Genomic DNA, 21935 nt, shown 5'->3' with positions numbered 1-21935 from the left:
GTTCTTGTTCATTCTTGCAGCCTTGCGGTTTGACTGTTCCAAGTCACGAGCAGAGCGAAGGGAAACGGATAAACTTGCTTCTATTCGTGAAATTTGGGAGGCATTCATCCATGACTGTTCACGAAATGCTGGTACCATTTCGGGGACGATGTCCTTTTAAAATGTACATGCCTAAAAAACCTAATAAATATGGAATAAAAGTTCTGTGCTTGCAGATTCAAGGAACTTCTATATAAATAATGTTTTCATTTATATTGGTTCAGATAGTAAAGCTCGTGGAAACGTGTCAGTGCCAACACAAACAGTGCTGCGACTAATTGAACCCATCAAAGGGACAAATCGAAATGTGACTGTTGACAATTAGTTCACCTCCATTGAACTTGCTGAGAAATTGAAAACAGAGAAGCTCACCATCCTGGGAACAGTGAGAACCAACAAACGTGAAATACCAGAAGAACTCAAAGCTAGCCGGCCTAGACAACTTGGATCTAGTCTCTTTGGACATACTTCAGACCTCACGCTTTGTTCATATGTTCCGGAGAAGAATAAAAGCAATTATTTTATTCTCTAGCATGCATCATGACAAGAAGATAACAGACTCTGGAAAACCTGAAATGATAACCAACTACAATGAGACAAAGGGTGGGGGATACCCTTGACCAGCTGTGTGGTACGTATACTACTTCGAGACGCACAAGCAAAATTCCTACGGCAATTTTCTTCGCAATGTTGGATATTGCTAGGATGAACAGTACTATTGTATCATACTCCAAGCCTAATTCAACAGCACAGATGATGCCAAGAAGGAATTTTTTTTTTCTTCATTATGCATTGCACTTATCAAAGAACATATGGATAGACGTGGAACCAGATATCTTCCAAAGGAGCTGAAGCAGGTTGTTGCAAAAATAGAGATGGAGACGAAGGAGTGGGGAGTCCAGAGCCACATGTAAGAAAAGGGTGTTGTCAGTTGTGCCCTCGAGAAAAAGACGGAAAGACAAAATTTTCTTGTGTGAAGTGTCATAAGTTGCTTTGTTTGGAACACAGTTTTTGTATTTGCCCAGACTGTGCGAAATAACATGCCATATTTTACATGCACAATTAAATTATGTAATCACACATAATTTATGTATGTATACATAGTTCGTGTATTACATATTCAGATGTAATAATATGTATCTTATTTGACACGTAAATGCAATTATTTGTGATTACATCTTGTTTCCATTCATTGGTGTTTCTCAGACTCCACTGGAGTTTTAAGGCATTTTTTTCACCTGACCAGTTAAGGGTTAATGATTCTAAAGATGGTCTGGAATTTGAATGGATTTATCAAACACTTCAACAGATATTTTTGTTAATTTTGTGATAAAACAAGCCTTATGAGACTACAATAGGCTTCGGACTTATGGCAACTGAATGCTGAAACTGATCGTAGTAGATCTATCTATAACTTCCAGTTGGAATACAGGAATAAGATCAAAGATGAAACTTATTTTCGAAACGCTGAAGTTACATCGAAAAGCAATTTACTTTTATTCCTGTCATTTTACGATTTTCTGCTATATGAAGTGAAATATTCAAACTCGAAAAGATTCCGGTTCATATAACTTCCAACTGCAATAAAGGAATGGAGTCGGAGATGAAACGTACTCTTAGCATGTTTAATAAATGCAAAGAATTTCTATTCGCGGTCCATTACAGTTTTTTTCCCATTAGTATCAATATTGAAACCCGAAATTCTCAGTTTCCCAATTCCATTTTCAGTAGAATGTGAATGGAGGAATGGGGAACAATTCTTTAGATGCTGAAACGATTCCAAAAGACCGCTTCTCACTCTCTTATCGTTTTTGCTCTATTTTGATCAGAGTTGAAATCGGAAGTTACTTCTTAATTTCTACCACTTCCAGTTTAAACTAGATGGTTAACGAAATAAACGGAACTTATTCTTGGGATACTGAATTGATTTTTATAAGAACATATTTGTGCTGTGCAATTGACATTAATATGTTCAAGTTTAGATTCTATTTATTTTGCTCTCTTCTTACTATTGTTTCTCCTAATTTGCTGATTGTGTTTGTTGAATGAACTACCGCATTAAAATTATGAAAAAGTGTACCCTGAAAATGCATAAATGGCTTGGGGACACTTTGAAATTTTCTGTTAATGTGATAAGCACATCGGAAGCTTGCTCTATGTGAAATTACGTATGAAACAACTATAGAAGAGCTATGGGGAACAGACAGTGTCAGTTTCTTGGGCTGATGTTCAAATTGTTACCTTTAAGTTGTTACGTACACTAATAAAACTTTGAAATTCAGAAATTAGAAAAGTTCTTTTTGAATATGTGTCATATCTAAAATATGTGATGAACTGTATTCTGTGGATCACGTGTATCTAATACAAACGGGACGTACGCTAATATGCAGAGAAATTTAAAGCCCTATTCTATCTTTTGCAATTATACAAAATACATAATTATTGTTTAACACATCTTTTTTGACCCACATAAGTTTTATGTGGAATGAAGCACATACCTGTATTCGAAATCAAACGAGATGCAGAAAAAATATATGTATTCGACTTGCCCGATTCGAGTTCCCAAATAGTTATTGTGCACAAGTAACTCCCCTAATCTTAATAGCATGCCAATTTCTCCTCTCAACTGGAATACCATATCAAGTACAGTTTCGTGCACACCTAAACCAAGTATGCATACTCTTGACGATATTAACTTTCCGGAACTAATATATAAGTTCCGTGTGAGAGTTGACAGTGGTAATCATCTTTCATCAGTGACTTCAAATAGATACATCTAGTAGTATTTTTACTTAAAAGACAGATAACTGTGATCATTATTCTCAGTTGTCGTTGTTCAATACAGCAAATATCAATGGATGTCTTTGCATCTCATTCTACAAATCGAATGGAGAATATAACTGGTGAGCGATATGTTCCTTCTTATATGTTGAATTTTATTCAGAGTGTTACTCAGATTTGCAATTTCACTGATTCTCAAGAGCAACATGACTTTCCTGATAAAAACGTAATACATCAAACCACACCACAGTCTATCGTTATACAGGTTGATAGCTTTTGAATATTGTCTATCGTATAACACTGAAATACTGTTTGAGATCTAAGATAAACTAGTGTTACCCACGAGACTCCAAAGCATTTCTCGTGGAGGAAGGTCTCTACCTAGCATTGTTTCATCTCGTAATTTAAGGGTTTCTGTTTGGTTTGGTATATAAGCGTCGAATATTCAAACTCGCAGTCAACATGCAGAAAAGAACTTACACTCATTGCAAAACGTATCAAACCACTCAATTACAAAAATATTGGCCAATGAGGGGATCGAACCCACGACCTTCGCGTTATTAGCACGACGCTCTAACCAACTGAGCTAACCGGCCTCGTTAAAAGGAAGTTGGACTTCCTTTTCTTAAAGTGGGAAAAATGTACTTATTCGATGAAATTGTATATTTGTTTTACTTTTTGTACAGCCTATTTAAATACCTACCATATTCAGTATAAATAATGATTATTTGAATACCAGAAACAGTTAATCAGATTATTCAAAGCATTAATATTTGTCTTTTGAAGTAAAAACGAATACATTATCGCCCGAACAGGGACTCGAACCCTGGACCGTTAGGTTAAAAGCCTAACGCTCTACCGACTGAGCTATCCGGGCTGATGATATTTGTCATTATAGATAATTTGTGTTGAATGACATTTCAAAGATGGTATAAACAATGGGATGAAAAACTTATGGACGAAAGTAATTTTCTTATGCTTTGTCACTCAGAAGTGGCATATATTGTTGCAACTTGAACAATTCATAGAATGTAGTTGTACACTATATGATTCAAGAATAACAGAAAGAAACACGTGATTGCACAAACAAAAAAATAAATAAATAAATAAATCGAATAACTTACGTAAAAGCACTGCAACTCGTGATGCATCTCTGAAATCACAGGAGTAAAATAGCTACTAGAAGAGAGTGTGATTAACACCGGACAGGAATAGAAGCAGTCCAACGTGCTTCCATACTGGTCACGTCCGAAGTATTTGAACGTGTAATTCTCCACACAGCTTCTTGAATGTGCTCGATAGGATTCAAGTCGGAACAATAGGCAGGCCAGTCCATTCACCGAATATTCTCTCGCCTTAAGAGCTTTACCAGCTGTATTTTTCGATGCGGTCGCTCGTTATTATCCATAAAGAAGAAGTTGGGGCCGATTGCAGCTCTGAAAAGACGCACGTGGAGCACGAGTGCAATGTCACAATAACGTTTACCGGTTAGTACACAGAGTTGAAACATTTGGAATTTAGTATGACAATGCGACACTATGCTTCCCCATATGAACACACCGGGATAACAAAATAATCATATTCGACAATATTTCGAGGTCCATTTCGTGCTCCAACCTCCTTCGAGATGAATGTACCTCCAGGGTTACTATTCAGAGTGAACGTGCTTGGAGAGGTAATTCGGAAAAGAGAATCCAAACTCAGTCTTCTTCGATCAACCTTCATATTGTTGGAACAACTGCCACCAATATGTGGCTGTCGACGAAATACAACGCAATAGCAGTCGCACAAACATACCATCCCTGTGCAGTCGATGTGCCATGTTAACTGTGGAATTGGGCGCCTCGCAGTCCTTTTATATGTGGTTGCAACTCTAATGGAATTCCGGCAATTCAGTCGGTACAGCGTTATCTTTATAACCTAAGGATCCAGTGGTCGAATATCTGTTTGACGATGTTGACTTCGTCTTTATTTTAACAAATACAAATATTAATGCGTTGAATAATCTGAAGACTATTTCTGCTATTATGACAATTGAAGAGGTCAATGGAAGAAGGGCCTATCCCATAATTTTGTGATTTAGATAGAAATGCAGTTTTAATATAGACAAAATCTAAGTAACATAGGTATTTTAATTTCTAGGAGGAGATACAGAACACTATTGCATATTCCACAACTAATTTAGTCCAATGAGTAACACTAGGTGACACTACTTTACACTTCAGCCACAAAATTCATGTTTCATGGAGGAGTGGGATTGGCCCTTCTTCTACCAAGCCTTTCAGTTAATAATTGATCCTGAATATGATATGGTATTTAAATAGGTGTATCAAAGTATAAAACCGATGTTATTTTTTGATTGAATAAACATTTCCTTTTCCAGAAAAGAAAAGAAATTTCAACTTGGAATATGCGAAATGTCTGAAGGCCCGTAAGCAACACTAATCTACAAAAGTTTTGGATCTCAAATACTGTTTTAGTCCTACATGATTCACAGTAACTCTTCGTCTCTTGTCCCCTCTCGTCTTATTGGCAACACTCAGCTGCGTCGTGGCTATGTAAAAAACGTACGCAGCTTTGGTTTATAAGACGTGGGGTAGATTCTCGGAGAGAGCTCACGCGGTTAATTCCATATTAACTGTAATCCCAACTCAATTATGGCTTCGTTGTTGAACGGAAGGCTAAACTAAATCAATTCAATTCAATTCCCTGGACAATACTAACTGAATTTTAGTACGGTTACTTAAATTACCACCGAGACAAACGCCCCGGTTCCGACGATTCAAAAAGATAAAGGAAAGACGATAAAACTAATATATTTTTACCAAAAGGCCTAGGGATAAAGTCCTTACTCAGACGATCGTTTGTATTTTAAAGGAAGTATGCATTCATTGAATGGTGTAAGGAAAATATATGCAGTATGACAATTAACCCTTAACTGGTCTAGTGGGGTTTGACAGACCCCAGGACATTTTTTCTACACGTATCTCTATATCTAGGCAGCAGATGGCGCTGGCGGTTTTGATATTCTCTAGTGGTCTGTAGATGACTCTGTACGCATCAATAATCTGAATTCATTCCAAGCAGTGTGTCAGTTGGGAGCTGTCTGTGTGTCTGAGACCCCACCAGAACGTTATGGTTAATGTTTTTTCCATTAAGGTGAACATTTTCTAGGAAACTTTCTCCCATTTTTTGCACTAAAGTTTTGTAACATTTGTAGAAGTTAAAGTGCCATGGCTAGGAGGAATCCTGTGACAGACGAAGAAATACAGCGTCTACGGGATGGCTCAACTGTCAGCGACAGCAGTGAAAATGAGTTTTCTTCGTCCTCGGAAATCTCAGATGGTGCAATGGAGTGTGACATGTCATCCTCGGATGAAACTGATGTCAGCGAGGAAGAAGGTTGTGTGCCCACTTGTGATGCAAACTATTTCTATGGAAAGAATAAATGTTTCATGTGGAGCAAGAATACTCCTGCATTTGGACGCACACGTGCGCTGCCAGGTTCGTGGAGCTGCAAAGGATGTCCGTGACAATTACGTTTCAGGTACATGGCAATTATACTTCACTGACAGCATTCTACAAATTATAGTAAATCACTTAAATCACAAAATCCGTCAAATAAGAAGCAGGTATAATCAACCTCTGCCATCATTTGTGGGTGATGTCGATATGATTGAAATCAAAGTAGTGGTAGGACTGTTATACTTGGCAGATGTTTGGAAATCAGGAAACGAAGATGTTTCTAGCCTTTTTGCTTCAGACGGTACGGGTAGAGAGATTTTCCGGGCCACTATGAGTGTCAAGAGATTCTTGTTCATTCTTGCAGCCTTGCAGTTTGACTGTGCCAAGACACGAGCAGAGCGAAGGGAAACGGATAAACTTGCTTCTATTCGTGAAATTTGGGAGGCATTCATCCATAATTGTATGCAGCATTTTGTTATTTGAAGTTTTGTGACTGTTGACGAAATGCTGGTACCATTTCGGGAACGATGTCCTTTTAAAATGTACATGCCTAAAAGACCTAATATATATGGAATAAAAGTTCTGTGCTTTCAGATTCAAGGAACTTCTATATAAATAATGTTTTCATTTATATTGGTTCAGAAAGTAAAGTTCGCGGAAATGTGTCAGTGCCAACACAAATAGTGCTGCGACTAATTGAACCCATCAAAGGGACAAATCGAAATGTGACTGTTGACAATTAGTTCACCTCCATTGAACTTGCTGAAAAATTGAAAACAGAGAAGCTCACCATCCTGGGAACAGTGAGAGCCAACAAACGTGAAATACCAGAAAAACTCAAAGCTAGCCGGCCTAGACAACTTGGATCTACTCTCTTTGGACATACTGCAGACCTCACGCTTTGTTCATATGTTCCGAAGAAGAATAAAAGCAATTATTTTATTGTCTAGCATGCACCACGAGCAGAAGATAACAAATTCTGGAAAACCTGAAATGATAACCAACTACAATGAGACAAAGGGTGGGGTGGATACCCTTGAGCAGCTGTGTGGTACGTATACTATTTCGAGACGCACAAGGAGAAGGCCTATTACAATTTTCTTCGCAATGTTGGATATTGCTAGGATGAACAGTACTATTGTGTCATACTCCAAACCTAATTCAACAGCACAGATGATGCCAAGAAGGAAATTTTTGACTTCATTATGCATTGCACTTATCAAAAAACATATGGATAGACGTGAAACCAGATATCTTCCAAAGGAGCTGAAGCAGGTTGTTGCAAAAATAGAGATGGAGACGAAGGAGTGGGGAGTCCAGAGCCACATGTAAGAAAGGGGTGTTGTTACTTGTGCCCTCAAGAAAAAGACAGAAAGACAAAATTTTCTTGTGTGAAGTGTCATAAGTTGCTTTGTTTGGAACACAGTTTCTGTATTTGCCCAGACTGTGCGAAATAACATGGCATATTTTACATGCACAATTAAATTATGTAATCACACATAATATATGTATGTACACAAAGTTCGTCTATTACACATTCACATGTAATAATATGTCTCCTATATGACACGTAAATGCAATTATTTGTGATTACATCTTATTTCCATTCATTGGTGTTTCTCAGACCCCACTAGAGTTTTAAGGCATTTGTTTCACCTGAGCAGTTAAGGGTTAATGATCCTAAAGATGGTTTGGAATTTGAAATGATTCATCAAACACTTGAACAGATATTTTTGTTAATTTTGTGATAAAACAAGCCTTATGAGACTACAATAGGCTTCGGACTTATGGCAACTGAATGCTGAAACTGATCGTAGTAGATCTATCTATAACTTCCAGTTGGAATACAGGAATAAGATCAAAGATGAAACTTATTTTCGAAACGCTGAAGTTACATCGAAAAGCAATTTACTTTTATTCCTGTCATTTTAGGATTTTCTGCTATATGAAGTGAAATATTCAAACTCGAAAAGATTCCGGTTCATATAACTTCCGACTGCAATAAGGGAATGGAGTTGGAGATGGAACGTACTCTTGGCACGTTTAATAAATGCAAAGAATTTCTATTCGCGGTCCATTACAGTGTTTTTCCCATTAGTATCAATATTAAAAAACCCGAAATTCTCAGTTTCCTAATTCCATTTTCAGTAGAATGTGAATCGAGGAATGGGGTCCAATTCTTTAGATGCTGAAACGATTCCAAAAGACCGATTCTAACTCTCTTATCTTTTTGCTTTATTTGGTCAGCGTTAAAATCGGAAGTTACTTCTTAATTTCTACAACTTCCAGTTTAAACTAGATGGTTAACGAAATAAACGAAACTTATCCTTGGGATTCTGAATTGATTTTTATAAGAACATATTTGTGTTGTGCAATTGACATCAATGTGTTCAACATCAGATTCTACAGGTTTTTGTCTGTCTTACCGAACACGTGTACCAGATCTTGAAACCCTGCAGCAACGAATAACTACAGTCGTTGCATCGATCCCTCCAGTGATGTTGGCTAATGTGTGGATGGAAATTGAATATTGCCTAGATGTGCTACGTGCTACCAAGAGTGCTCATATGGAAGTGTACTGATGTGACCAAAACTTTTATAGTTTGTAAACAATTCAACACCAGTTTCATATTTCTATCTTATTTCTAGCCTGAGTTATCAATTTCTGTAATCAGGGAAGGACTTCTCGGACACCCTGTATTTACTCTGCTCTCTTCTTACTATTGTTTCTCCTAATTTGGTGATTGTGTTTGTTGAATGAACCACTGCGTTAAAATTATGAAAAAGTATACCCTGAATATGCATCAATAACTTAGTGACACTTTCAAGTTTCCTGTTAATGTGTTAAGCATACCGAAAGCTTGCTCTATGTGAAATTACGTATGGAACAACTATAGAAGAACTATGGGGAACAGACAGTGTCAATTTCTTGTGCTGATGTTCAAATTGTTACCTTTAAGTTCTTACGTACACTAATGAAACTTAGAAATTCACAAATTAGATAAGTTCTTGTTGAATATGTGTCATATCTAAGATATGTGATGAACTGTATTCTGTGGATCATGTGCATCTAATACCAACGGGACGTACGCTAATATGCAGAGAAATTTAAAGCCCTATTCTATCTTTTGCAATTATACAAAGTACAAAATTTTTGTGTAACACATCTTTTTTGACACATATAAGTTTTACGTGGAATGAAGCACATACATGTATTCGAAATCAAATGAGATGCAGAAAATAATATATATATTCGACTTGCCCGATTCGAGTTCCCAAACAGTTATTGTGGACAAGTAACTCACCTAATCTTAATAGCGTGCCAATTTCTCCTCTCAACTGGAATACCATATCAAGTACAGTTTCGTGCACAACAAAACCAAGTATGGCTACTCTTGACGAAATTAACTTTCCGGAACTAATATATAAGTTTCGGGTGATAGTTGCTAGTGCTTTTTTTTCATCTTTCATCAGTGACTTCAAATAGATACATCTAGTAGTATTTTTACTTAAAAGACAGATAACTGTGATCATGATTCTCAGTTGTCGTTGTGTTCAATACAGCAAATATCAATGGATGTCTTTGCATCTCATTCTACAAATCAGATGGAGACTATAACTGGTGAGCAAAATGTTCCTTCTTATATTTGGTCTAGGAATTAATTCGTGCGGTTGGTACGCACACATTGAAGCTGTAGTACAAACACAAAATACATAAATACCTTAAGAAAAATATTGTCCATCGCTAGCCACCACTTTCGCCCATCTGTCAGGCAATGTACGGATTCCGTGGCGAAAGAAGTCCTCATCCTTGGAAGCAATCCAGTCAGAGACCCATGTTTCGATATCTTCTGAAGAAGTAAACCGCTGTCCAATCAAATCGTTGTTCATGCAATCGAACAAGTAGTAGTCCGAAGGAGCAACGTCTGGTGAATACGGCGGGTGGGGTAAAACTTCCCATCCGACATTTTCTAAATAGGTTTTGACCGGTTTTGCGACATGTGAGCGAGCGTTATCATGTTGAACAATAAGTTTATCATGTCTGTTCTCCCATTCTGGTCGTGTTCTGGCCAGAGCTTGCTTCAAACGCATTAATTGTCGTCGATAACGTTCTCCATTCATAGTTTCACCCGGTTGCAGCAGCTCATAGTACACCACACCTTTCATATCCCACCATATGCACAGCATAACCTTTGCACAGTGAATATCTCGTTTTGGTTGTGATGGACCTGGTTCACCTGGTTTCACCCAGGCCTTTTTTCGTTTAGGGTTCTCGTAATGGATCCACTTCTCATCACCCGTAATAATTCGATGCAGAAATCCCTTTCTGCTCTGTCGTTAAAGCAGCAATTCGCAAATGGTTTTTCGTCTTTGAACGTCTCTGTCTTTCAATTCATGTGGAACCCAATGTGACATCTTTTGAATCATTCCCATGGCTTTCAAGCGTTTGGAGACTGTTGTTTGATCAACTCCTAATGCTGCTGCAAGTTGTTCCTGCGTTTGACACGAATCCTGCTCGAGCAATGCTGTCAATTCTTCGTCTTGAAATTTTTTTGGCTGTCCAGCTCGCTCTTGGTCTGCCAAGCCGAAATCACCACTTCTAAACCGTGCAAACCACTTCTGACACGTTCGCTCAGCTAGAGCATGGTCACCATACACTTCCACCAAAATACGATGACTTTCAGTCGCACTTTTCTGCATGTTAAAGTAATGCAGCAGGACACCCCGCAAAAACACTTTATCAGGCACAAATTGCGACATGTTCACTTAACTACAAACTGGTGTTGTTGACGCTTTAATCCACTGCCCTATACTACGAACGATACGCGATGACAGGGGTTTGCAACACATGTGTGGATACACGGAACTGTGGGACGCTCTGTTCGTTGCGCCATCTCTTGTCCAACCGCACGAATTAATTCCTAGACCAAATATGTTGAATTTTATTGAGTGTTACTCAGATTTGCAATTTCACTGATTCTCAAGAGCAACATAACTTTCCTGATAAAAACGTAATACATCAAACCACACCACAGTCTATCGTTATACAAGTTGATAGCTTTTGAATATTGTCTATCGTGTAACACTGAAATAGTGTTTGAGATCAGAGATAAATTAGTGTTGTCCACGAGACTCGAGACCATTTCTCGTGGAGGAAGGTCTCTACCTAGCGTTGTTTCATCTCGTAATTTAAGGGTTTCTGTTTGGTTTGGTATATAAGCGTCGAATATTCAAACTCGCAGTCAACATGCAGAAAAGAACCTACACTCATTGCAAAACGTATGAAACCACTCAATTACAAAAATATTGGCCAGTGAGGGATCGAACCCACGACCTTCGCGTTATTTGCACGACGCTCTAACCAACTGAGCGAACCGGCCTCCTTAAGAACAACTTGGACTTTCTTTTCTTAAAATGGGAAAAATGTACTTATTCGATGAAAATGTATATTTGTTTTACGTTTTGTACAGCCTATTTAAATACCTAGCATATTCAGTATCAAAGAATGATTATTTGAATACCTGAAACAGTTAATCAGATTATTCAAAGCATTAATATTTGTCTTTTGAAGTAAAAACGAATTCATTATCGCCCGAACAGGGACTCGAACCCTGGACCGTTAGGTTAAAAGCCTAACGCTCTACCGACTGAGCTATCCGGGCTGATGATACTTGTCGTTATAGATAATTTGTGTTGAATGACATTTCAAAGATGGTATAAACAAATTGATGAAAAACTTATGGACGAAAGTAAGTTTCGTATGCTTTGTCACTCAGAAGTGGCATATATTGTTGCAACTTGAACCATTCATAGAATGTAGTTCTACACTATATGATTCAAGAATAACAGAAAGAAACACATGATTGCACAAACAAAAAAAAATTAAATAAATCGAATAACTTACGTAAAAACACTGCAACTCGTGATGCATCTCTGACATCACAGGAGTAAAATAGCTACTAGAAGAGAGTGTGATTCCATACTGGTCACGTCCGATGTATTTGAACGTGTAATTCTCCACACAGCTTCTTGAATGTGCTCTATAGGATTCTAGTCGGAACAATAGGCAGGCCAGTCCATTCACCGAATATTCTCTCGCCTTAAGAGCTTTACCAGCTGTATTTTTCGATGCGGTCGCTCGTTATCATCCATAAAGAAGAACTTGGGGATGCACGTGGAGCTCTGAAAAGACGCACGTGGAGCACGAGTGCAGTGTCACAATAACGTTTACCGGTTAGTACACCGAGTTGAAACATTTGGAATTGAGTAGGACAATGCGATACTATGCTTCCCCATATGAAGACACCGGGATAACAAAATAATCATATTGGACAATATTTCGAGGTCCATTTCGTGCTCCAACCTCCTTCGAGATGAATGTACACCTTGTCTCAAAAAATTTGAGCGCATTCTTTATTGCTGTTTCGAGGCAAAAATTTTCTAAGTCCAACTTCTGGTATCTTCGGGAAAAAGTAAACCAGGTTCGAACCTCGAAGCCAACCTTTGCAATCGGGAAATATCTTGCAAATGTGTTTTTCGTCTTTTAAATATAATAAGACTTGTTACCAATTATATGTAAAAAGCAACATTGATTGAAATACTTAATCATACAATATTTCGAAACTTCGTATTATGTCAGCACATGCTTGTTTGTCATTTTGCTCTCCATACTTAATGAAACATTTAGATACGTAGATACGTAATATGTAAAAGAATGGTGAAAGTTAAGATATAGAACATTATTCTCTCCTGAGTACTAAAATAAAAGTTAAAGTAGAACAAAAACAGCGTTTGCAGTGGATATGAATGTAATTATTATCTTAAATACAGCTATATACCGCTAGAACTATTTTTCGAAAAGCGCTTGTGTTAGCTCAGTGGTACGCCGATGGATTTTAAATTATAAGGTTGATGGTTCGATTCCCATGTGGGCCAACGCTTCTTTTTATGAAATTCTATTTTCTGCAATGCATGAAAAATTATATAAAATAATTACATTAAAATACGCCAGTTGTATATATATATAACATATAATCATTGCAGAACATAGTGATTATTATGTTTAAAATATAACAGGTGTTCACACTACGTTGGTATTCTATGATATATGTGAATGTTAAATCAAATTAAGAAAATAATATCATCGCAATAAATAAATTATGTAGTGTATTTATTTGCAGGTATTTGTCATATAGAGGTTACTTCTCAACATTCGTATTACAGCATGTCATTGATATTCTTGAAAAATTATCCGATGCATAAAAAGAGGGTATAAACAGAGAATCCAAAGTCGGAACGCTCGCAAGAAATTCATGAACCCCAAAGGTCACGTGAGCAGTCTGGAATTGTCCTTATGAAGCATGCCACAGCAGAAGGTCTTTACATAGATTTCCAATTCAATACCTGATATATGCTTTTGCAATGTGGAATTGGTGATGCCTTTGGTCGCTCTCTCTCACTTTCTCGCTCGCTCACTCTGTATTTATATATATGAAAGTGGATGTATGTGTGTGTTTCGACATAATTCTGATATGTCTAGAGCAATTTTAACTATATTTCTTACAATCTGGAAAAGAGTACTGTCGGGATACATATTAAAAATGCTAGAAAAGGATCGATATTAGTATCGAATCCATAGTTTCGTGGTCGCTTAGGTAAACAGTTCTACTTTCAATTCAAGTCCAATTAAGCTCCCATTAACATCCAGGGTGGTTACATAGCGACAAAAAAATATCGAAATCAACCGATATTAGAGTCGAAGGGTAAGTTTTCAGTGCCGCATTTCCCATTAGTCCAACTAGGCCCGTGCTTAGAGGGCAACATATTTGAAGAGCGCAAAGTTTAAAATTTTAATTTTTTTCGTATGAAAAAGTTTAAAAAATCGAGAGCAAATATACTATTTCATGACCAATCCTCTTTTACTATTCTAATATATTTAATGATAGCGTAAGATATCTGAAAAAAAAATCAGAACATGTTTCCCATTTATTTTTTGTTACGTAGTTGTAGCTGTAGCATCTAGTGAGTGGTATTTAACTGCAATAAATTCACTAATTAAGCATATTCGAATTAAGTTTTATTTGTAAGTTAGGGATCAAGGGGCGGAGAAATATGTAGTTATTGGGGGCGCCGAGAGCAAAAGTGCGTAGGCACGCCGAGCTTCTTAATGCAGCACTGTTCGCTAAATTAATTGGTAGAAATTTTAATGCGATTTGAGATCAAATTTAGTCCTAGCGGTGGCGGTATCCGTTTGCTGTCCTAGGAGGAATGAAAGAGGCTGACATCAAAATTATAAAAAAAGACCTACATTAGTGTCGAATATATAATTTTGGGGGTCTCTTAGATAAAGAGTGGGACTTCAGATGCCATGTAAGTTAAGCCCTCATGTGGACGCCGGCTCATTTAATTAAAAGAATTTTGAAGAGATATTCATATTAAATGATCCGGGGACCCACAAACCCTCACAACAAGTGAAAATTTCACCGTTGTCGGCCAAGGCACCTAACAGCAGGAATACGCTTCCTAATTACTTACTTAAAACGCAGGTAAAACACATGTAAGAAAAGCTACAGCTAAAGGCATGCGATTCAAGCAGGTGGATGAACGAAAACAATCGAATATAAACAACAATTTTTATTAGGCTGAGGGCCTCAATATTTAAGTACAAAATTTAAAATATTTTATACTGCGGAAGTATTTAACTAAATATTTGTCCACTGTTCAGATGAACTGAGATACTTATGCAATTTATTCTTCCATGTAGCACGTCCTATTCTTCCTTCTTGATTAGGAGCTCACTACTTGCTCCAGCCTGCACCAGCAACCGTCGAGTTCGAAGTGGACGAGCCTCTCTCGCTGCTTTCCGTGTATGTCCGCTTCGTAGGCTCGCCGACTGGACATCAGTGTTGCTAACCCTTTGTGTGACGTCACCTGCATGGTTCTGTGGGGGGGGGACTACCACACTCATTAACACAATGAAGGAGGTTGTGAAATTTGCGACATGTAGAAATAATTGAAAATGACCAATGTTAGTATACAACCCATATCTTTCGTGGCCGCCAAGTTCATTGGGAGCAGTTCTGATGACCTTTAAGTTTAAGTTCAACTTCCAGTAAGAGTGAGATCCCCCAGCACATCTAATAAGGAGAGTTGAGTTGTTGAGTTGATTTTAGTTTAGTGTCCCGTTCAGCAGCGAGGCTATATGAGACGTGGACCTACTGATTAACGTGGAATCTGAACCACATGAGCTCCCGCCGGGAATCGAACCCGGGTCTCGTCTTTTAAATGAAACAAGACATGTTAAAATCAAAGATGGAGTGGGTTAGTGGGTCGGTTAGTAAGTGGGTGAAATTGGTCAAGATTTGTAAGTGGGTCAGTGGATCGTGGGTCAAAAGGACGTGACCTACTGCGAAACACAACTCACCGTGACTCACACGGGCGCACCGGGTGGCCACCCTTTTAGTCCAAAGATATTTCGTCCAAAGAACATTTCGTCCAGAGACATTTAATCCAAAGACATTTGGTCCAAAAGACAATTCGTCCAAATGACATTTCGTCCAAAAGACAATTGGTCTAAAGGACATTTCGTCCAAAGGAGAATTGATTCAAATTGCATTTCGTCCAAAATACAATTGGTCCAAAGGACATTTCGTTAAAAAGACAATTGGTCCAAAGGACATTTCGTCCAGGGATGTTTAGTTCAAAGCACATTTCGTCCAAAGAACATTCGGTCCGGTAACGCTTTGGGGTCAAGGGTTTGTTTCTATTAGAAGAGTAAAAGTGATTCATATAACATTATGACTCAGTAGCTTCTTATTTCTAAAGGAAATTTGAAATAGAGATTTATTCCGCAATATCATTTCGATAGAACAAATAATGCTGAGATATTCAGAAAAACGTAAACGCCTGAAAACAATATGGCCGAACAACAGGAGTGAGGGAAAGGTTGCAGTGTGAAGTATGTTGCTGTAATAACTGCTAACATGACATCTAAAATTTTCCTGTTGTGAATGAAATAGTTCTAAAATAAGTACCGGTAACTAAAATTAATGGTGTTTAAATTTGAGTAAGCTAAATATTAGGTGTTCAAACCCTTGTGTTAGAAAAGTGAAAAATTATGTGTCAAGTATCTTTGAAGAAATACTGAAAATAGAAAAATACACATGTGTGAAATATATTCTTAGTGTCCAAAGATAATACTCTTAAACAGTCACATTCTTGGCTGCAACATTGTGAAAAGAGATTGACAAATATAAGATGAAAGTTGGAACATTTCGTGTAGAATATACGTATCTTTTCAGGTTAACCACAAGTCTGGTTTCTATTCGTACACTATTGATAGTGTGTAACTTCGGCAGACGTTTCTACATAATTAGTGAGTTGTATGACAAACCAGAATTGTTAACTTGTCTAGTATTTTTATTTCAGTGTTACTCCTTTTGCAAATATAGTATATACTTTTGCTTCCATATTAATTTTCTCGGTACAGCACAGTACATTTAAGATATCCATTGCAAAGTCTCAAACCAAATACAAGATTCACATGACCATGCGGAGGCAATGTTGTCCGCAAATGAAGAGGGAGTATGCTCTTCAAAGGGTTGTTTATCATTTTGGGAGGTGAATTCCTTAAGCAACGAAGCTACAACTGTATCTATTTCTGCGAAGCTAAAACCGTATTTTTGTAAAATTATTAATGAAAGCAAAGAAAGGTGGCCATTTAGTTTTCAGGCGTTTACGGTTTTTCTGAATATCTCAGCATATATTTGTTTTATCGAAAAGAAAATTGCGGAATAAATCTCTATTTCAAAATTTCCTTTAGAAAGAAGAAGCTACACAAGTAACACTTCCCAAGTGTAACACTCCAATTTTGATAAAAATTTGGCAGGCAGATACTACACACAAAATAAATAAATATGTGTTTTTTATTTTCTGCGGAAAAACGGTTTTAGGGGCAAAAGCCCCCACCCAAAATTTTGAAAGTTGTCGCCCGAAAGGCAAGAAGAAGTGGACCGAAATGAATGAAATCGTGCACAAATATTGTAGACGAAAAATGAGGGAATACGGGTTTCGTATTTTTCTAGAAAGAATGGTTGGGTGGGGCGCGGACCCCTCCAAACCTTTGCTCATGAAATATCAAAAGTGCTAGTAACAGTATGTCAGAAGTGCCTAAATTTATATGAAGAATTGCAACGAAACTTTGTGTATGGACAATACGCAAAAAATAAATGAAAACGGGTTTTTTTATTTTCTGCGAAAAAAGGGTTATAGGGTGCAAAAACTCCCACCCAAAGTTTTGAAAGTTGACGCCCGAAAGCCAAGAAGAAGTGGATTGAAGTTAATGAAATTGTGCACAGATATTGTATTTTCCTGAAAAGAAAAAAACTGTTGAGCGGACTGAGGCGTTGAGTGGCGGAAGGTGTGGACCGAAGCGAATGAAATTGTATGTAGATATTGGATACGTAAAATAAGGCCTTTCGTGTTTCACAAGTGTCTCCATCTGATTTCTTCAAATTTGGCAGATCAACAACAAGCACAAACAGTATAGTGTATTTTATAGCATTTTTTAGGAGGCACCTTTAACCCTTACAATGTTTTTCCGCATAAACAAAAACACGTGTCGATTAATTTCCTGTTTGCTGTTGATGTGCCAAATTTGAAGCAAAAGGGATAGGGATACTTCAGAAACACGAAAGACCTTACTTTACATAGGTCTCTGAAATGTCTACCCACAATTTCATTTGCTTTGGTTCACTACTTCCTGCGCTATTACGGTAACATTTACTTTTTTTCGGAAGAGGCCTAGGCCCCAACAGTGTTTTCGGCACAAATTAAAACACGTTTCGTTTATTGTTTTGCGAATTGTCCCTATACGAGGTTTCGTTGCAATTCTCCATACTCTTTAAGAACCTCTGACGTATAATTATTTGCACTTTTGACATTTCGTAATCAACAGTTTAAAATGTCCGTGATATACGCAACCGTTTTTTTTTTTTTTTTTTTTTTTTTTAAGGAAAATACGAAACCCAATTACCTTAATTTACGTCTACAATATCTGTGCACAGTTTCATTCAACTCTGTACACTTCTTCTTGCCTTTTAGGCCTCAAATTTCAAAATTTTGGGTGGGGGATTTTGTCCTTAAAACCGTTTTTCCTCAGAAAATAAACTCGCATTCGTTTATTTTTTGCGTATTGTCATTCCAATGTGTCGTTCCAATTCTTCATGTCCTTTAAGCACTTCTGACATACTGTTATTCGCACTTTTGATATTTCACGATCAAAGTTTTGTAGGGGTCTGTGTCCCACCCAAACCTTTTTCTTTTTTCAGGAAAATACGAAACCAGTATTGCCTTATCTTATGGCTACAATATCTCTGCACAATTTCATTCACTTTGGTTCATTTCTTCTGACCTTTCGGGCCTCAAGTTCCAAACTTTTGGATGGGGGCTTTTGCCCCCTAAAACCGTTCTTCCACAGAAAATAAAAAACGTATTTATTTATTTATTGCGTATTGTCCCTACTCAAAGTTTCGTTGCAATTCTTCATGTTCTTTACACACATCTGACATACAGTTATAAGTACTTTTGATATTTCGTGATCAAAGGTTTGGAGGGGTCTGTGCCCCACGTAACCATTTTTTCCAGGAAAATACGAAACACGTATTCCCTCATTTTATGTCTGCAATATCTGTGCACAATTTCGTTCACTTCGGTCCACTTCTTCTTGCCTTTCGGGCGTCAACTTTCAAAATTTTGAGTAGGGGTTTTTGCCCCCCCTAAAACCACTTTTCCGCAGAAAAACACGTATTTGTTTATTTTATGTGTAGTATCTACCTGCCTATTTTTTTCAAAATTGGAGTGTTACACTTGGGAGGTATTACTTGTGAGTCATAATGTTATATGCATCACTTTTACTCTTCTAAGAGAAGCAAAACCTTGACCCCCAAGCGTTACCAGACCAAATGTTCTTTAGACGAAATGTGCTTTGAACTAAACATCCCTGGACGAAATGTCCCTTGGACCAATTGTCTTTTGGACGAAATGTCCTTTGGACCAAATATCTTTTGGACGAAATGTCCTTTGGACCAAATATCTTTTGGACCAATTGTGTTTTGGACGAAATGTCCTTTAGACCAATTGTCTTTTGGACCAATTGTGTTTTGGACGAAATGTCCTTCGGACCGATTGTCTTTTGGACGAAATGTCCTTTGGACGAAATGTCTTTTGGGCGAAATGTTCTTTGAACCAATTGTGTTTTGGACGAAATGTCCTTTGGACCAAATGTCTTTTGGACCAAATGTCCTTTGGACCAAATGTGTTTGGACTAAATGTCTCTGGACGAAAATCCTTTGGACCAAATGTGTTTGGACTAAATGTCTCTGGACGAAAATCCTTTGGACGAAATATCTTTGGACGAAACGACCCCCAACTACCCACCGCCCCATTCTGTTCAGCGCATTGTAGACAGCATCTTCTGAACACTGGTGAGCTTGTCTACGTTTTACTTTCAAGATCTCTATTTTTCTTCTTTTTTCATTTGTTTCTAATGAAAAAAGCTCAGGCATTTTTGGATTTTGATATTTGCAATTGTAAGAGTGGCAATAGCAATAGGAGTTCAATTTTGAGATACAGCTTGTGAGCTTTTAGAGGAGCTAACTGCTGAAAAAAAATTGAATCACCTGTAATATGTGAATTATTATACCTAGTATAAAAAACTGTAAGTAACTATGTCTGCATGATTATCACGGTCAAATTGCAAAGTCAAATGAAACGACATTTGGTATATAATCAGGCCCCAATCCCAACTGGAAAGTTATCATACGCGTATCACTTTCATTATAACACATATACTTAGTAGGGAATAGGTGTCCGAATTTTTGCGAAAAACTGAGTATCTTACAAGCCGTTCAACTTAAAGAGCTGAAATTCAGTATATAACTCTTTAATAAAAATAAACAGAACGTGTCCTGGCATTTTTAAAAATTTGTTTTATGAGCGAAGGAGGGGGGTTTTCTATATATTGGAAATTGGTAGTGGGTTGATTTGTTGTAAAAATTATCGAAAACGATTGATATTAGTTGAGGAACTAATTGAGGAATGAAAACTACATCCTTTGCATTTTATACCCACTGCTTTCTATTATAATAATTGCTGAAGCTGGTGTTTAATATATGGATCGTTCAGAGCATAAGGCAATCAAACCATACAGTTGTGAGAAAAATTGACATAACATTTGTATTCCAAGCCTAATTTCATGGGCATTTTAAATTAGTACGGCATGCTTAATTATATGGAAAACTAGTTTTTCTTTCTTTTTTCTTACGTTGGTCTATTTTATCTTGATTTGATACTTTCAAATTTCATCCTGTTTTCTACTGAAATGTATATGTAAGCCAAGAAAGAAATAATTATATATGATAAATTTAAATTCATCTTAATTTGAAAGATGAGAAACACTTTACCATTGTATATCGTAAAGGTCAGATCCACCGGTATTGTAACAGAGCGGTGCTTGAGCGATTGACGGTAGGAATTCAAACTCCGATAAGTGAAAATTTCACAGTCTTGTTTTATTTCAAGTGTAACCTCTCTAGTCAATGGGGAGAAGGACGTGGATCATGGGTCAGAGTTGATTACGTTGGTGGGTCGGAGTTGGTCATAATGGTTCAGAGTGGTTCATAGTTGGTGGTGGGTCCATTCTGTATTCTACCATTAATTTCATAATTCGAAATCACCCTGTCCTTTAGCTTAAAGACACAATCGTGGAACGTAGAATTTAATATTAGTGATGTAATAAGCCCATAATGGGTCGCTTCTTGTTTTACCTTGGTGCATTATACTTTTGCAATGGTAAGACAAGTTTTCACCTCTTCTGGGTAGTTTCAAAGTTTCACATTTGTAGAGGTGGTCACGAAGTTTTCAATGAAGGATTTATTACCATCTTGAACGCTCGCTATTTTGCACAAGTTAGCATAAAGACTCGAGACTCCTACCATTTTTTTTAAAAAAATTAGTAATACTCTTAAATGACATACTACTTGATTCCCCTTGCCATTTTCAAATTTTGAGTTGCACCCCTCCTGAGACCCTCCGGGGAACCTTGGTGCAAATCTTTTTCCTCGACACGGGGTACCTTTGAAATTATAAAATACATGTTTTCCGGTGTTGACATCTGTTTCATCGTTTCAGACTTTTATTAGTGTCAACGGGCTTCATGGATACCATGCTTCTTTATTCTCTTAGTTTGCAGATACAAGCCCCCATGCCGTAAGCGTCAGTGGACCGCCGATGCGCAACTGGCGGCCTTTCGCCAAAAGTTGGATCCCGCAGCTACGATCAGTGGTGGCCCCACTTCGGTTTTAAAAATTATACCACCAGCGGCCGAGACTCGACGAAACGCCAACGAACCACAAAATTCCTCCCCCAAAATATGTTAAATCGCCTATATGCTTGATTTGTTTATATTCAGGTGAGTGTAAAAAACACTAGGGGAAAAAAGCAAGTATCCCAAGGTGGGCGCGAACCTTCAACCTTAAGTTTACTTGCCGCATATTCTTCTGACTTCGCCACGGAAACGATGAAGAAAATCTCGCTTGTAGAAGAATAAATTGTTGAGGCCTTAATTTAGCCAATCAAACAAATCCCTCTAT

The 21935-nt window shown here is 37.5% G+C and overlaps 1 protein-coding gene and 4 non-coding genes across 5 annotated transcripts; 1 reads left to right on the top strand and 4 right to left on the bottom strand.

Moving 5' to 3' along the window:
• Window positions 1–3342: 3342 nt before the first annotated feature.
• TRNAI-AAU (transfer RNA isoleucine (anticodon AAU)) lies at window positions 3343–3416 on the bottom strand. Its single transcript has one exon. It is a non-coding gene; the product is annotated as a tRNA-Ile (tRNA).
• A 208-nt stretch (window positions 3417–3624) lies between these two features.
• Window positions 3625–3697, bottom strand: TRNAK-UUU (transfer RNA lysine (anticodon UUU)). The gene has a single exon. It is a non-coding gene; the product is annotated as a tRNA-Lys (tRNA).
• Window positions 3698–7236: 3539 nt separating this feature from the next.
• Window positions 7237–7617, top strand: LOC145671673 (uncharacterized). The gene has a single exon (XM_081740871.1). It carries the CDS (start codon window positions 7237–7239, stop codon window positions 7615–7617), a length of 381 nt encoding a protein of 126 aa, XP_081596997.1.
• Window positions 7618–11593: 3976 nt separating this feature from the next.
• On the bottom strand, window positions 11594–11666 carry TRNAI-AAU (transfer RNA isoleucine (anticodon AAU)). The gene has a single exon. It is a non-coding gene; the product is annotated as a tRNA-Ile (tRNA).
• Window positions 11667–11875: 209 nt separating this feature from the next.
• On the bottom strand, window positions 11876–11948 carry TRNAK-UUU (transfer RNA lysine (anticodon UUU)). The gene has a single exon. It is a non-coding gene; the product is annotated as a tRNA-Lys (tRNA).
• Window positions 11949–21935: the final 9987 nt, after the last annotated feature.

The sequence above is a fragment of the Thermobia domestica genome, chromosome 15, assembly GCF_964235325.1.
Source record: "Thermobia domestica chromosome 15, izTheDome1.hap1.1, whole genome shotgun sequence".
NCBI classification, from domain to species: domain Eukaryota; kingdom Metazoa; phylum Arthropoda; class Insecta; order Zygentoma; family Lepismatidae; genus Thermobia; species Thermobia domestica.
Note: the sequence above shows the minus strand (reverse complement) of the source record. Positions and strands in the feature narration are given on the sequence as shown.